Source organism: Squalius cephalus (assembly GCF_949319135.1).
Source record: "Squalius cephalus genome assembly, chromosome: 2".
In the NCBI taxonomy this organism is placed as follows: Eukaryota; Metazoa; Chordata; class Actinopteri; order Cypriniformes; family Leuciscidae; genus Squalius; species Squalius cephalus.
The window spans coordinates 4,230,188-4,245,389 of NC_137123.1; the positions used below are offsets into that span (position 1 = coordinate 4,230,188).

The 15,202-nt window shown below is 36.1% G+C and overlaps 1 protein-coding gene and 1 long non-coding RNA gene across 3 annotated transcripts in view; one reads left to right on the forward strand and one right to left on the reverse strand.

Annotated features, from left to right (window-relative positions):
- Positions 1–1,859: 1,859 nt before the first annotated feature.
- LOC307154563 overlaps positions 1,860–15,202 on the forward strand; it is a 49,690-nt gene continuing 36,347 nt past the window's right edge. Inside the window, exons 1-4 of one of the 2 annotated variants that reach the window (XR_013820383.1) lie at positions 1,860–1,926; positions 2,076–2,121; positions 2,294–2,374; positions 2,540–2,595. This is a non-coding gene — a long non-coding RNA (uncharacterized lncRNA). Of the gene's footprint in view, positions 1,927–2,075; positions 2,122–2,293; positions 2,375–2,539; positions 2,596–15,202 lie in introns of those variants that run through there. The other variant, XR_013820382.1, reaches the window with a different exon arrangement.
- Positions 2,368–13,614, reverse strand: LOC307154525 (uncharacterized protein). Its single transcript, XM_079864537.1, has 2 exons — positions 13,527–13,614; positions 2,368–6,223 (listed from the first exon to the last, which is right to left on the reverse strand). Exons 1-2 carry the CDS (start codon positions 13,536–13,538, stop codon positions 5,090–5,092), a joined length of 1,146 nt encoding a protein of 381 aa, XP_079720663.1. The 5' UTR covers positions 13,539–13,614; the 3' UTR covers positions 2,368–5,089.

Consider the following 15,202-nt stretch of genomic DNA (forward strand, 5'->3'; position numbering starts at 1 on the left):
TCATATTTGTGTATCTAAACAGACTAGAAAGATGAAAACAAACAAAGAAAAAACACAACAAAATAGATTTAATAAATTTGAAGAGAGGATGTATATTTCAACGGTATATCTACACTACTACTGTCTCTCTCACTTCTCTCTCTGTCTGCGTGTGTGTCTCGACAACGGATTAATAAAAGAAGTGTACAAACTTCTTGGTTACAGAAACATGGTGTATTCATTTTATGAGGTTATTTACTTACCCATGATGTAAAAAATAGCTCTGAATAAACAACAACTGAGCAGAAGCGCTTGTCGACCGCCGCGGAGAATACACGTCTGGTGTGAACAGGCAGGCGCCGGACCGCACGTGATTTTCCGTTCCACGCCGCTTCCGCGTCGCTTCGGCGTCCGGTGTGAACCAGGCGTAAGGCTGTGGCTGGAAGTCAGTTGTAGTTCTGTTTCTCTTCAGTGATTCTGCTTGTTAACAGCAGGTGTTCATCATTAATGCTTAGTCGTCACTTAATTATCTCATTAACTTCAACACTGCTTCAATGGTACTTTAAGACTATAATAGTGTGCACACACATGAACACTTTTGCTGTGTACTATTACATAAATCCCCAGCAAGCACAGTATGTCAATGTAACTTCAGGAAGATGTTGGACTCCAACTAATCCAACATCAGATGTCATATTTAGGTTAAAAATTAAATTCAGGCTGACGTCTAAACCCAATGTTTGTTTGACAATGTGGTTGGAATAAACATTGCACTGCAAAAAGGGTGAAATGCACATTAAATCTGTGAAGATCTCAGCAGAGGAGGATTAAACAACTCCACAAACAGCATTACCAGCTTCACTTATTACTAACCAGACTGACTTTATTTCTGTCCGACGTCTACAGAAGTTCTTATTGAGAATTAATAGAGATTTTGTTGTTGATTTTTTTATTGAAAATAATAGTTTGGTTTGAAATCACCATTATGATGATTAGTGTTTGCTTTAGTTGACTTTTTAACATACATTTTTCTTGGACTTCAGTAACTGTATTTTTTATGTCAAGAAAAACATTTTCAACCAAAAATTAACATCTAAACCTCTGTTCATTTTCAATAAGAACTTCTGTAGATGAATGACAGAAATGAAATCAATCTGGTTAGTAATAAGTCTACTGCCATTCATTTCACTTTTTTCTTTTTTTGTGTGTGTTTATTCCAACCAAAATTTGACGTCTGTCTGACACTGGAGCTTGACGTCAAACAAACGTAGGGTTAAGATGTTGACCAGACTTTAATTTTCAACCTAAATCCAACGTCTGACTGATGTTGGAGTCTAAATCCTCAGTCTCATTCTGACTTGTTTAATTTAAAGGCACAATATGTAAGATTTTTTGTTAAAATATCCAAAAACCACTTGAACAGTGTTATATATTTTGTTGATTTGTGTACTTAAATTATCCCAAATGTTTCTAAGAATGTTTAAATCCAGAGAAATAAACAGTTTTAACCAGGACACGGACAGTGTCTGCGCGTCGCCTATCAGTGACATCAAACCTCTATGAATTTCTTTGTTATGCTGAACACAGAAGAAGATAGAGTGAAGACGGTGGGTAACCAAACATTACTTTTTATACATACTATGGAAGTCAGTGGCTACCGTCGTCTGGTTGTTACCCACCTTCTTCACTCTATCTTCTTCTGTGTTCAGCATAAAGAAATTCATACAGGTTTGGAACAACTTCAGGGTGAATGATGACAGATTTTTTTTTTTTTTAATTTTGTCTGAACTATCACTTTAGATTACTCATTCTAAAGTGAAGTAAATGAATATTTTCGGATGTTATACTTATACTTTTTGTCTCAGCTATAGGATGTTTGGTGATATTATACATATCCATTGGAGTGGTTTGTGGAGCTGCAGTGATCATTACTATGGTGCTAATTGGGTAAGATGTTTGCAATATTTGACTGCAGTTACTAGTACTAATATGTCTTTTTTTAAATGTACACTAAATATGATCCCATAGTTTAGACAAACTAAACTGAAAGGTTTTCAAATAAAAATCTGATCACATCACATTAATTGGTTTTCAAGGGTAAGCAAGTGGATGAAAAAGAGAAACGACACACTCAAATCTCAGGTGAGAAAAATGAATTTGGTTATCAGTAGTTTACTAATCAGGTAAATGACCTGCACTCAGATTGAAGTCCTGAATGTAGTCGTGACTCGTGACTTTTATCTAGTGGGTGTTGGAAGACATTATTCATGCATTTCTCTCTATTCTGTTTTTTTTTTTTTTTGTAATGGAAAAGATGAGTCAGTCCAGAAATGATTATAGCAGACGTGAAGCTTCTGGTGATGAGTTAAGTGAAGCTGTGTATGAGAATGCAACAGTAAGTGTTTTAACTGAGCTTTTCACACTATTCACTGAATATCAAATGTCTATAGACTAAGCATATAACAAAGAATATAAAAATAAATAAATAAAAAAGCAGTATTACTTCTATATTCATTCACTTACTCTCATTATTTTTCTCTTCATTGTTTCTTTCTTTTAGCCTAACATGAGACCGTAGTGTTTGGGACACAGAGCAAAAAAACTGTTCGCTTGAAATGGAAAGTCTTCACATCCCTTTTAAACCAGCTGGGCATTTTTTATGTACAAATTTAAACAAAAGATAAATCATATCAGAACTTTTGCATATTTAATGTAACAATTACAACTTATGCAATGCCACAGGACTCCGTTTGGATGGGAGTCTTATCAGTTCGGCACATCTTGACATGGCAATATTTTCCCACTCTATTTTTTATTTTGCAAAAACACTTTGATTCACGATTCCATCCACCTTTCAACAATGAGAACCCGTTGATGTTTTGTATAAGCTCTTTATTTTTATCTTTGGTTGTCATTTTTTTTTACATTAAATGTGCAAATGCTCTGACTGAGTTATCTTTGTTTCATGTTTTACATCACTGTTTTAACGGAGTGTGTAGACTTTTAATATCCACTGTATCTCTTGTGTGTGGAGCCCTGAAAAGCAACATGAATTGATATAAAAGTGTGTAATCATTCGTGTGTATTGTTTTTGTTGCATATAGTTTGTTTAGCTTAAATGTTTTAAGATGTTTTGTTTAACTTTAAGCCTCATTGTTTGTTTTCAACACAGAAAATAAAGATCTGATATTGCAAGTTTACAGTCTTCTGTCATACAACAGCATAAAAAAACAATTCATTTTTGGGGCATTTACATTACGCAGTTTTCAACTAAAAACTGAAAACTTTGTATGTCTTTTCACTGTTCATTTACACAACAACAGTGTTCTGGGCCTGAAAACGCAAAACTTTTGAAAATGGGTTTCAAGGTGCTAGTTTCTGAAAATTATAGTTTTTGTCTCAGAGTAAACTACAATAAAATTTGCTTTTGTGTACTTTCTTTAAAATTAAGGTTTATCTGCCATTTTAATTCATAATTTCCACAAAGTGCCATAGAGGAAGTCCATATGATTGATGAGTAATATTTCTGAAGTAATACGACAGCTTTGTGTGAGAAACAAATTTAAGATGTAAGTGATACTGTATATTAGTTGAGGGAGGCCTGTTGATAACTCTGACATTACTCTAAAAAAGCCCTGGATTTACACTGACATTGAAAGTGAAGAAGCAAACCAGGAGCACCAGAATAAATCTCAACTTCTCTGAAGAACATGTTTCACCAATATAAAAAAAACAAACATATATCTTTGTTTTTTCCACACTTTACATTAAAAGTCATTAAACACTAAAGTATTCTCTGAGATTTTAACGGAGGTATGTGCGTTCACATAATAAAAGACAATGACAGCTAAATTTACTGGATTTCAGATCATAAAAAATTAATAATAATCAAAGAGGCCTACTTTTAAACATTACTTTATAAAGGAAACGTGAAAAACAAGAGTGCTTCAAAATTAATTTGTGAAGCGGATCTTACATACTATAGTATCATAAAGACACCCAAAGACATGAATCTCAGCAATGGTGACGAATGAAAAGCTATATGCTGCAATGCATGCTGGGTGCCACCATGTACAAAACCCATCCATGACTCCCAGCATGCATTGCGGCATGAATAAATTATGCACCTGAATATTCCTACTATTTGCTTTTATTTTTGCTGTTGTTTTTGTTTTGTATTTGTTTTGTGATTTTAGTTGCTTTTCGTGATGTTCAGAGTTGATCTGTTCAAATGAATAGTTTGTTGATTATCACCATTGCTGATAGTCAACACTTTAAATGTTTCATTTTTGCATTTGCATTGTATGGTCTGAAAACTGAATTGTGAAGTGTTACACGGACCTGTTCAGGCGCTTAGTTGGCGCATTGCTATTTTTAGGCAATATCTTTTGCACTACTGACTTTAGAGACGCGTTCAGTTTTTCTGCTTGCAAATTTCGTCATGTAAATAGTGATTTTGCTTGTTAACATCAGATGTCTTTAATAATGCTCAATCATCACTCAATTATTCACTTAATTATCTCATTATCTTTAACACTGCTTCATTGTTACTTATAAAACTCTTTTAGTGTGGATTATATGAGCAGTGTGGGATTTTGCTGCGCAGAAACACAAGAACTACAACTGACTTCAGCCACAGCCTAGGATGAAATCAACTGAAGAGAAAAGAAGACATAAAATCTGTGAAGAACTCAGCAGAGGAGGATTAAACAACTCCACAAACAGCATTACCAACTTCACTTCATATTTTATATTCTGAACTAATTGCAATCAGTTTAATGTTGTTTGGCAGACACACAAACACACACACACATATATACAAGGAGTTGCAATAGTCTTGCCTCGCAAACACTGACCGGCTTGTGAAAGAATGATAGAGAGCATTATAGGTTAAAAATGGTGTATTTATTTTGAACAATCCAGATGATTTCATTTTTTTTTAAATCCCATAACAGCCTTTCAATGATACGTAATAAATATTAGATTAGAAAAAAAAATCAACCTCCAACTTTTATTTACTGTAATTTCTCACCAAAATCTATTAGCAGAAATGCTGGATAAAACCCCAAATTCGCAGAACTGCAAAAGTTCTTACAAAATTTGCACATTCTTAGTCCGCTTCCATTTTCACTTCCTCAAGTGTATTTTCTTCTTTTTCATCTTTCTTTTCATCTTTTTCATCTTTCTTTTCATCTTTTTTATCTTTCTTTTCATCTTTTTCATCTTTCTTTTCATCTTTTTCATCTTTCTTTTCATCTTTTTCATCTTTCTTTTCATCTTTTTCATCTTTTTCATCTTTATTTTCATCTTCATCTTGCAAGCTTTCAAGGAATTCCTGAGCTTCTTCAATGGAAGGGCAGTTTTCTCCTTTTGAAAGGTTTATATTTATATCAGCTTCACAACAACTGAGGCTTGCTTTAAGCTTTCTTTGAGGGAAGGTAAGGACCTCACCCTCTTTGATGTGAAAGACGAGGGTAAGCTGATCCCACACATAATACTGGTATGGATACTTGGTTTGTGTCACTGCTGTTTTTCCACGGATTTCCAGTTGGTAGCTGTGGGTTTGACAAATGGCTTGTGCTCTCCAGATGATCTGATTTCCCTCATAAGAAACCAGTGGGCTGGATGTAAGCAGTGGATATTTACTAAACTTCTCATTAAACTGAGGGCGGTGAACGAGAACAACATACTCAATCTTCTGCTTGAAAAGTTTGGTCTCGTAAACTCTGAGAACCGGCTCTTCGTCCTCACACATCTGCTTCTTGTAGGCCTCCATCAGTTCAGGCAGAGGAAACGTGAAGCGGAAGTTGCCGTAGCGTGAGGTGTCATTTATGAATGCTGGTGACGTGGTGAATTTACTCAGGAACGGCTGCTGAGCTGCTATTTCTTCTTCGCTTCTGTCTGGGAATGAACTCTCGAGGAAACGCTCCTCAGCGTCTCTTATATCCGCTTCATTGATCTTCAGGCTCCACCATGAAAGCGATTTTGAATTAAATCCCATGAATCCCTCTGAGTCCCAGATCTTCTGAAGGCTAGGTTTGTTAGTGACATGGGTCAATTCTGTGATGTGAAATACAACAGGAGTTGGATAATCTGTGATATCTTTGGAGAGATTTTTTAGTACTTCTCTCGTAGGATCTCTCATATCACTTCTTTTTTTCAGATCTTTTATGCTGACATGTTTTCCCTTTAAATATAACTCTGGTGTGTTGAAGTTGTTCTGTCTTGGTTTGAAGTCATTTGCCTGAGAAGATAAAGTAACAGTGTGTTATACACTGTTAACCCTTGCTGTAAAAAAGGCCAAATTCTGACAATATTATACCATTTTCCATTAAAACAGTAATATACCGTAGAACAATGCATTCTGGGTGATATTTGTTGTTTTTTGAGAAAGTAGCCTACAGGAATATACTGTGAATTAACAGTGCTCAAAATCGACACTCAGAGGCTGTTTTCCCAATCACACCCTATACCCTCATTCACTATTCCCTACACTAGTTCACTAATATAGTCCACTTGACAGAGTGAATGAAAAGAAGTGAGTGAATTGAGACACTGATGAACACCTGATAAGCAGAATCACTGAAGGACAGAGAAACAAGAACAGAAAAAAGAGAAACACAAAAACTACACAGCAAAAAGTCCAGTGTTAAATTAACTCTCCTGGGAGTTTATATGGCTCCAGAGTCAGTGTTAAAATATGAGTGTTAAATTAACACTCAAGAGTGTTAAAGTTAATGAGCTCATTAAGTGATTAATTGAGTGATGATTGAGCATTATTGAAGACACCTGATGTTAACAAGCAGAATCACCAAAGGAGAAAATCTAATTTTTTAAGACACCGTTATGGAGATCAGAGTTTGCTTTAGTTGGGCTCTTGACCCATAAACTGTAAACATTAGATTATTCTTTGGCTGTTATATCTGAGTTATAACTGCCAGATGAACAAAGAGATAAGTTGATCAGGTGGTGTTGGTTATGTTTTGACATAATCATAATTTGATCTGAATCACTGATCTCATATAGAGTCTAATCTCTGACTGTATATTGTTGATTACAGCATCACTGTGATTCTACAGCATAAGATCTTTTTTTCTAACTAGTCTAAAGGATTTCTTAAAAGTTGTTCTGATAAAACAAACATTTATTTTAGGCACACACCGACATCAAGAATCAGTGTATGAATCTCAACAATGGTGACAAACAGAATATTCAATTAGGAAAAGGAAATTACAAAGACAATTCAGATCATAATTTATTCATACCGCAATGCATGATGGGAGCCATGAATGAGTTTTGATTGGTGGCACCCAGAATGCACTGCAACATGCTTTATTATTGTCACCATTGTTGAGATTCACAGGCTGATTATTGATGTCTGTGTGTCCAAATAAAGTAATTTTCTATGTATTTTTATCAGAACAATTTTTAAGAAATATTTTGGATCATATTGATAATGATAAAAAATCATTTGTTGTAGAATCACAGGCTGCTGTAATCAACAAGGTAAATCTGACTCTAAATGAGAGTTGATATTCAGGTCAAATTATGATTATCAAATCATAACCAACACCACCTGATCACCTTTTCTCTTTGTTCATCTGAGAGTTATAACTCAGATACAACAGCCAAACAACATTTAAAGTAAAAGCTTTATGGGTCAAGAGTCCAACTAAAGCAAACTCTGATCTCCATAACGGTGTCTTAAAAAATTAGATTTTCTCCTTTGGTGATTCTGCTTGTTAACATCAGGTGTCTTCAATATTGCTCAATCATCACTCAATTAATCACTTAATGAGCTCATTACCTTTAACACTCTTGAGTGTTAATTTAACACTCATATTTTAACACTGACTCTGGAGCCATATAAACTCCCAGGAGAGTTAATTTAACACTGGACTTTTTGCTGTGTACAATTGACTTCCAGCAACACTGAGTGTGAAAACAGTTTACAAACCAGTTTAACATTATTTATTTCATACATGTACAAAAGTTCTTGTTGAGAATTAACAGATATTTAGTTGTTGATATTTTATTGAATATAATAAAGTTTGTAGTCCATGATGGAGATCAGTATTTGTTTTAGTTGCCACTTTACTTGACACTTGACTTTCAACCTTTAGTTTCTCTCTGGCTGCTATAACTGAGTTTGTAAAGCACATTTGTTATTGCAAGAAAAAGCCAAGCGGAAGCTGGACATCTCTGATTTTCTGATCACATCCAGTATATAAGCTTTGAATTTATGGCTATTTAAAGGGATAGTTCACCCAAAAATGAAAATTCTGTCATAATTTACTCACCCTCAAGCTGAATTTCTTTTTTCTGTTGAACACAAAAGAAGATATTTTGAAAAATGTCAGTAACCAAACAGTTGATGCACCCCAATGACTTCCATAGTATTTTTTTTTTTTTCCTACTATGGAAGTCATTGGGGTGCATCAACTGTTTGGTTACTGACATTTTTTAAAATATCTTCTTTTGTGTTCAAATGAAAAAAGAAATTCAGCTTGAGGGTGAGTAAATGATGACAGAATTGTCATTTTTGGGTGAACTATCCCTTTAATATTTATTAAACGTATATCTGTGCATCTGACAAAAATATTGCCACCATTGTTGAGATTCACGTGCTAATTTTTGGTATCTCTGTGTTTCTACAATACAGTGTAGCTCTGTATTATTTGGTTATGCATGTATTCATTGTAACTCATTGCTGTAGTTTAACAGTGATGGTAATGTAACACTTTTAATACAGGGTTAAACTCTGAATGATGTTAGTGATTGAACAGGCTATATAATGATTTTGGCATCATAATCAATATAACTGCAATCATTCACTAACCATGTGTGTGTGCACAAGTGTGAGCTGCAAAAACACAGTTCAAGCAGCAAGAGAGAAACTAATGTTATTAAGTCAAGAGTCCAGAACCCAACTAAAGCAAACGAGATAGGTCTGACTGCAGAATTGCAGAACCATACGTCATAGCAGTGTGAGGACGACAGCGCCAGCCTGACAGTCTGGTGCCGGAAGTGGATACCATACATATCCACCTTACATATACCATACCTAAACCTACCCATCTCCACCCCCTGACCCCTAAACGCACCCCTAAACCTACCATCTCCACCCCCTGATCCCTAAACCCACCCCTAAACCTACCCATCTCCACCCCCTGACCCCTAAACCCACCCCTAAACCTACCCATCTCCACCCCCTGATCCCTAAACCCACCCCTAAACCTACCATCTCCACCCCCTGATCCCTAAACCCACCCCTAAACCTACCATCTCCACCCCCTGATCCCTAAACCCACCCCTAAACCTACCCATCTCCACCCCCTGACCCCTAAACCCACCCCTAAACCTACCCATCTCCACCCCCTGATCCCTAAACCCACCCCTAAACCTACCATCTCCACCCCCTGATCCCTAAACCCACCCCTAAACCTACCATCTCCACCCCCTGATCCCTAAACCCACCCCTAAACCTACCCATCTCCACCCCCTGACCCCTAAACCCACCCCTAAACCTACCATCTCCACCCCCTGATCCCTAAACCCACCCCTAAACCTACCCATCTCCACCCCCTGACCCCTAAACCCACCCCTAAACCTACCATCTCCACCCCCTGATCCCTAAACCCACCCCTAAACCTACCCATCTCCACCCCCTGACCCCTAAACCCACCCCTAAACCTACCATCTCCACCCCCTGATCCCTAAACCCACCCCTAAACCTACCATCTCCACCCCCTGATCCCTAAACCCACCCCTAAACCTACCATCTCCACCCCCTGATCCCTAAACCCACCCCTAAACCTACCATCTCCACCCCCTGATCCCTAAACCCACCCCTAAACCTACCCATCTCCACCCCCTGACCCCTAAACCCACCCCTAAACCTACCATCTCCACCCCCTGATCCCTAAACCCACCCCTAAACCTACCATCTCCACCCCCTGATCCCTAAACCCACCCCTAAACCTACCATCTCCACCCCCTGATCCCTAAACCTACCCCTAAACCTACCATCTCCACCCCCTGATCCCTAAACCCACCCCTAAACCTACCATCTCCACCCCCTGATCCCTAAACCCACCCCTAAACCTACCATCTCCACCCCCTGATCCCTAAACCTACCCCTAAACCTACCATCTCCACCCCCTGATCCCTAAACCCACCCCTAAACCTACCATCTCCACCCCCTGATCCCTAAACCCACCCCTAAACCTATCCATCTCCACCCCCTGATCCCTAAACACACCCCTAACACCTATCCATCGCCACCCCTTAGATGCTTTTACCCCGCCCACTTCTGGCATCAGACTGTCAGGCTGGCGCTGTCATCCTCACACTGCTATGACGTATGGTTCTGCAGTTGGTTAATATTGAAGCAAACACTGATCTATATAATGGTGACTTCAAACCAAACATTTTCAATTAAACATCTTAATAACAACTTCTGTAGATGTATGACAGAAATAAAGTCATACTGGTTAGTAATACTTTTTCCTCTTTGTAGTGTGGATTTTCCTGTGGGGTTGAATAAAAAGACACACCCACTGGATGTATTTTAACAGTAATAAAGTTATAAAACAGGTTTATACTGGTAACACTGTTGCCAGTAGTTTACTGTAAAATGTATTTTATTGGGTCACCATTGTGCAGAAGAGTAGAGCCTGTGCTTCAGTCCAGGAGAAGATCTACAAATATTGATGATACGCTGCATGTTGCTTTATTTAACAGGCGGTGACTGTGTAGTTGCTGGTCCAGTGGAAATCTCTTTATTTACAAAAGTTTTTTAGTGGTTTCAAATGAAAGAAGTTCACTTACGTTCACTAAGTTAATTGCCATTAATATGCAACGTTTTAGAAAAGTATAAATTAGTAGAATATCCAGTGTTATGAAAACAGTAGGTCAACATAACTACTATGCATTCTATAATTCCCGGTCTTATTCTGCCCTCTAGTGGCATATCGAAATGAATACAAACCTTAACATATTTACTTACAGACCAAACACAGTAAATAATCATACTAATAAAGTATATGTACAACAAAATCTGATGAGCTCAGAATATACGCGTTTAATTCCACGTTAAGCAAATTGCCGAATACACTCAAATGAGATCGACTCAGACGACAATAAATGGACGCGCAAATTATAATCACTAATACAAAATAAAACAAAAATGTCTTTTATACACAAAAATGTCTCTATTTGTACAAATTGCTGCACAATCGTTGAATTCTGAATTTTGCACATTTGAAAGCAATTTGTTTATGGGTAGCCTAAAATATCTGCAACATTTATCAAGTTCAAGGATAATTGTGCGTGCATTTCTTAATCAATATGATACTAAAATCATAATAAAGTATACTACAAAAAAATCAGATAAGTCCAGACTATGAACGCAAAGAAACTCTGTTTTACTTGACTTGGCTTGCACTGCCTTAGCCTAGCACTACTGCGACTATTATTATTATTATTATTATTATTATTATTAATACTAATATTAATTTAACTATTATTGTTGTTGTTGCACTGCATTCGTTGAATTCTGAATTTTGCACACATAATTGAAAGCAATTTGTTTGTGGATAGTAGCCTAAAACATATCTGCAACATTTATCAAGTTCACGGATAATTGTGCGTGCATTTATTAATCAATATGATACTAAAATCATAATAAAGTATAGGCTACTACAAAAATCAGATAAGTCCAGAATATGAACGCAAAGCGTTTAATTTGACGTTAAGCATTTTCCTCCCATAGAAACTCATTATAAGAACGCTAAATGTAGCTTAATGCATATTAGAATGTCCCCTTATTATGTCGAAATAACGAGATATTTATGTCGAAATAACGAGATATTTATGTCGAAATAACGAGATATTATGTCGAAATAACGAGATATTATGTCGAAATAACGACTTATTATGTCGTAATAACGAGATATTATGTCGAAATAACGACTTATTATGTCGTAATAACGAGATATTATGTCGAAATAACGAGATATTATGTCGAAATAACGAGATATTATGTCGTAATAACGAGATATTTATGTCGAAATAACGACTTATTATATCGAAATTAGGGCCGGGACTCGATTAAAAATTTTTATCTAATTAATTAGAGGCTTTGTAATTAATTAATCGAAATTAATCGCATTTTAATCGCATATAAATTAGGGCTGTCAATCAATTAAAAATAATTGTGTTGAACATGTTATTGAAATAATGTTCAAATGTTCAAAGGGTGAGAATTGAAATAATTGTGCCTAGCAAATAATCAATACAATTGAACATTGTAAAATTATTGAACATTATTAAATTATACATTTAATATTAAACATTAAATTATAAACATTATTTACACTTGCTTTACAGGTTTTTAACATTACTAAAATGCTGCAATTTAAAGTTTGAGATGTTTTTCATCTGTTTTAGAAAGTATTTTTAGACTTTTGTTTTTTCAGAATAAAACTTGTTTTACAATCTTGAGCATGTATTATATTTTTATTAAATGTGTTTAATTAAGCCATTGCTGCAAGTAATTTGACAGTTAATAATATTTTAGTGTACAGTTAATCACAAATTCAGTCAGCATTGTCATGACTCATTATCCCATGATGAAAGGTAAGACGGTGAAACAACGTCACGATATCAACGTTGATTCAATTTGCAAAACCGAAGCATAATTCAACATTGGTTCAACGTCGACATACAATCTTTATTCACCCATATTGAAAGAAGAGACGGTGAAACAACGTCACGACATCAATGGTGAAACAACGTCACGATTTCAACGTTGGTTCGTTTTGCACAGTCGAAACATAATCCAACATTGATTCGACCTTGGTCCCTTGCGTTCACCGGTGAATCAACGTTGAAATGCCGGCTGTTTTTTTATAAGTAAATGTTCCAATCAATGATCCAGGCAGCGCAAGCGCGTTCTCGTCTCCCTCCTTCATTTTACAGTCGAATGGTGGCTAGAACGGCTCCAGGTTCAAAGGTCAATATGGAATGGATTAATCTGCGTTATTTTTTTTAACGCGTTATTTTTTCTCAGATTAATTAATCGAAATTAACGCGTTAATGTCACAGCCCTAATCGAAATAACGACTTATGTCGAAATAACGACTTATTAAGTCGAAATAACGAGATATTATGTCGAAATAACGACTTATTAAGTCGAAATAACGAGATAAGTTTTCTTTATTTTTTTCTCACCTTGCGGTTCAGGGCTTCCATATATTAACAAGATGATACCATTGTTTCATCCTACTGAAACTAGTTTATTTAGTTGTATTGTTTTGAGTAGCACTGTGATTTATCAGTGGAATGTTAAGCACTACACTAGAACAGTTTTTTTTATATAATGCCAAATAATGCCACAGTGCTGTGAAATGATGACAGCAAAGTTACAAACCAATACATACAAAATGTTCAAAATCAGCACATTCACTATTTTACGATTTGTTCTCTCTATCCTGATTTGTGTCTGCCTTGAATTCAGTGTTTCTTGTTAAGAATTGCCTACTTACTGCGTTTGCCATTTCATGAGATTTATGCTATGAAGCAAGGTGTGATGTTGTTCTTCTCTGTATTGTGAAGACTGTGAGATCCTCTTCTGGTTTTCAAAGTATTTTGACGTGCCTATGAAGGTTTTTTTTTTTTTTTTTTTTTTTTAAACGGACCTTGCCTTGCATAATCACACAGGAAGCTTAATTACTGCAGAATGTACAGAATGTGCTTCCTCATAGCAACCAGTTAATGTCACAGTGATAAAAACTGCATCTCATGATATAAAATTCATTGCATTTTCTCAACAAATCAATACAGATCTACACTTATTTACATTCCAGAAATGCATAGAGTCTGTCTGCAGAACTATCTTAACATCAGGCGTCTTCAATAATGGTCAATCATCACTCAATCAATCACTAAATTAGCTCATTAACTTTAACACTCTTGAGTGTTAATTTAACACTCATATTTTAACACTTTAACACTCTTGAGTCTGGAGCCATATAAAGTTACTATCTGGGCAGTGACAAACAAAGATCAGCTGTTCATCTACTGAAGCTGCGTCACCTGTTCTTCACACAGAACCTGTTTCACTACAGATACTTCATTAAAGTCAAACACACAATTATTCTGTTTATGTGAACATTTACACACCTTACAAGTCAAGTCAAGTCAACTTTATTTATATAGCGCTTTTCACAATACAGATTGTATCAAAGCAGCTTCACAGTATTAAATAAAATAGTACATCAGTGTTTGTTTCTAGTGTAAAACGTCCACGTTTGGTAATGCTGATCAATAGTATTGTTGATTGATTAATTAAATTAAGTATCCCCAACTGAGCAAGCCAAAGGCAAGTTACAGTTTGAACCTGCTCAGTTGCATATTTTAGATGGGTGTGTTAGTGTGTCTCTTGTTTTTCAGGACATCACCTGTCACATCTACTAACTAGACACACCTGACATGAACTAGGAACAAAAGTTTAAAAGGAAAGATGTTAAACATGAAAAAACAACTCCAGCTATGAACCCAGCAAACCTGTTATACATACAGCAAAAACTCCATACTCAAGAGTGTCAAAGTATTCAAATTTGAGTGTTAAATGAACACTGAAGCCGTGTTAAAGTTAGAAATAATTAAGATAATTGAGTGATGATTGATTATTATTGAAGACACCTGATGTTAACAAGCAGAATCACAAAAAAAAAAAGTCACCATTGTGATGATCAGTGTTTGCTTTAGTTGAGCTCTTGTTCCTTGAATTTTTTACATTAAATTTAGTTTGGCTGCTGTAACCATAGACATGTATAGAAAGGCTAGATGGCTCAAGGCGGAGTCAGCTGTGTCGTCACTTGGCGGCCATCTTAGGTCAGGAGACTGCGCTGCTGCTCCCTGCTGCTGTGGACGGAAGGTGAGTGACATACGCCAACTAAAATGCTCGTAACTTGCTGAAATCTGGACGGATTTACAAACGGTTTGGTTTCTTACAAACGTTATTAACGTGGCTATAATTCTGAATGCTTAAACATTTTGAACATAATTATTCATATGTATGCAGTATAATAGCTACATCTCTGACGTTTATAACAAACCAAACCGTTTGAAAATCGGTTGAAAATTGAGCAAGTTATGGTTATTTAAAAGTACATGCACCATGTTATGAGTGAGCGAGCATCCTGTCGTAAGATGGCCG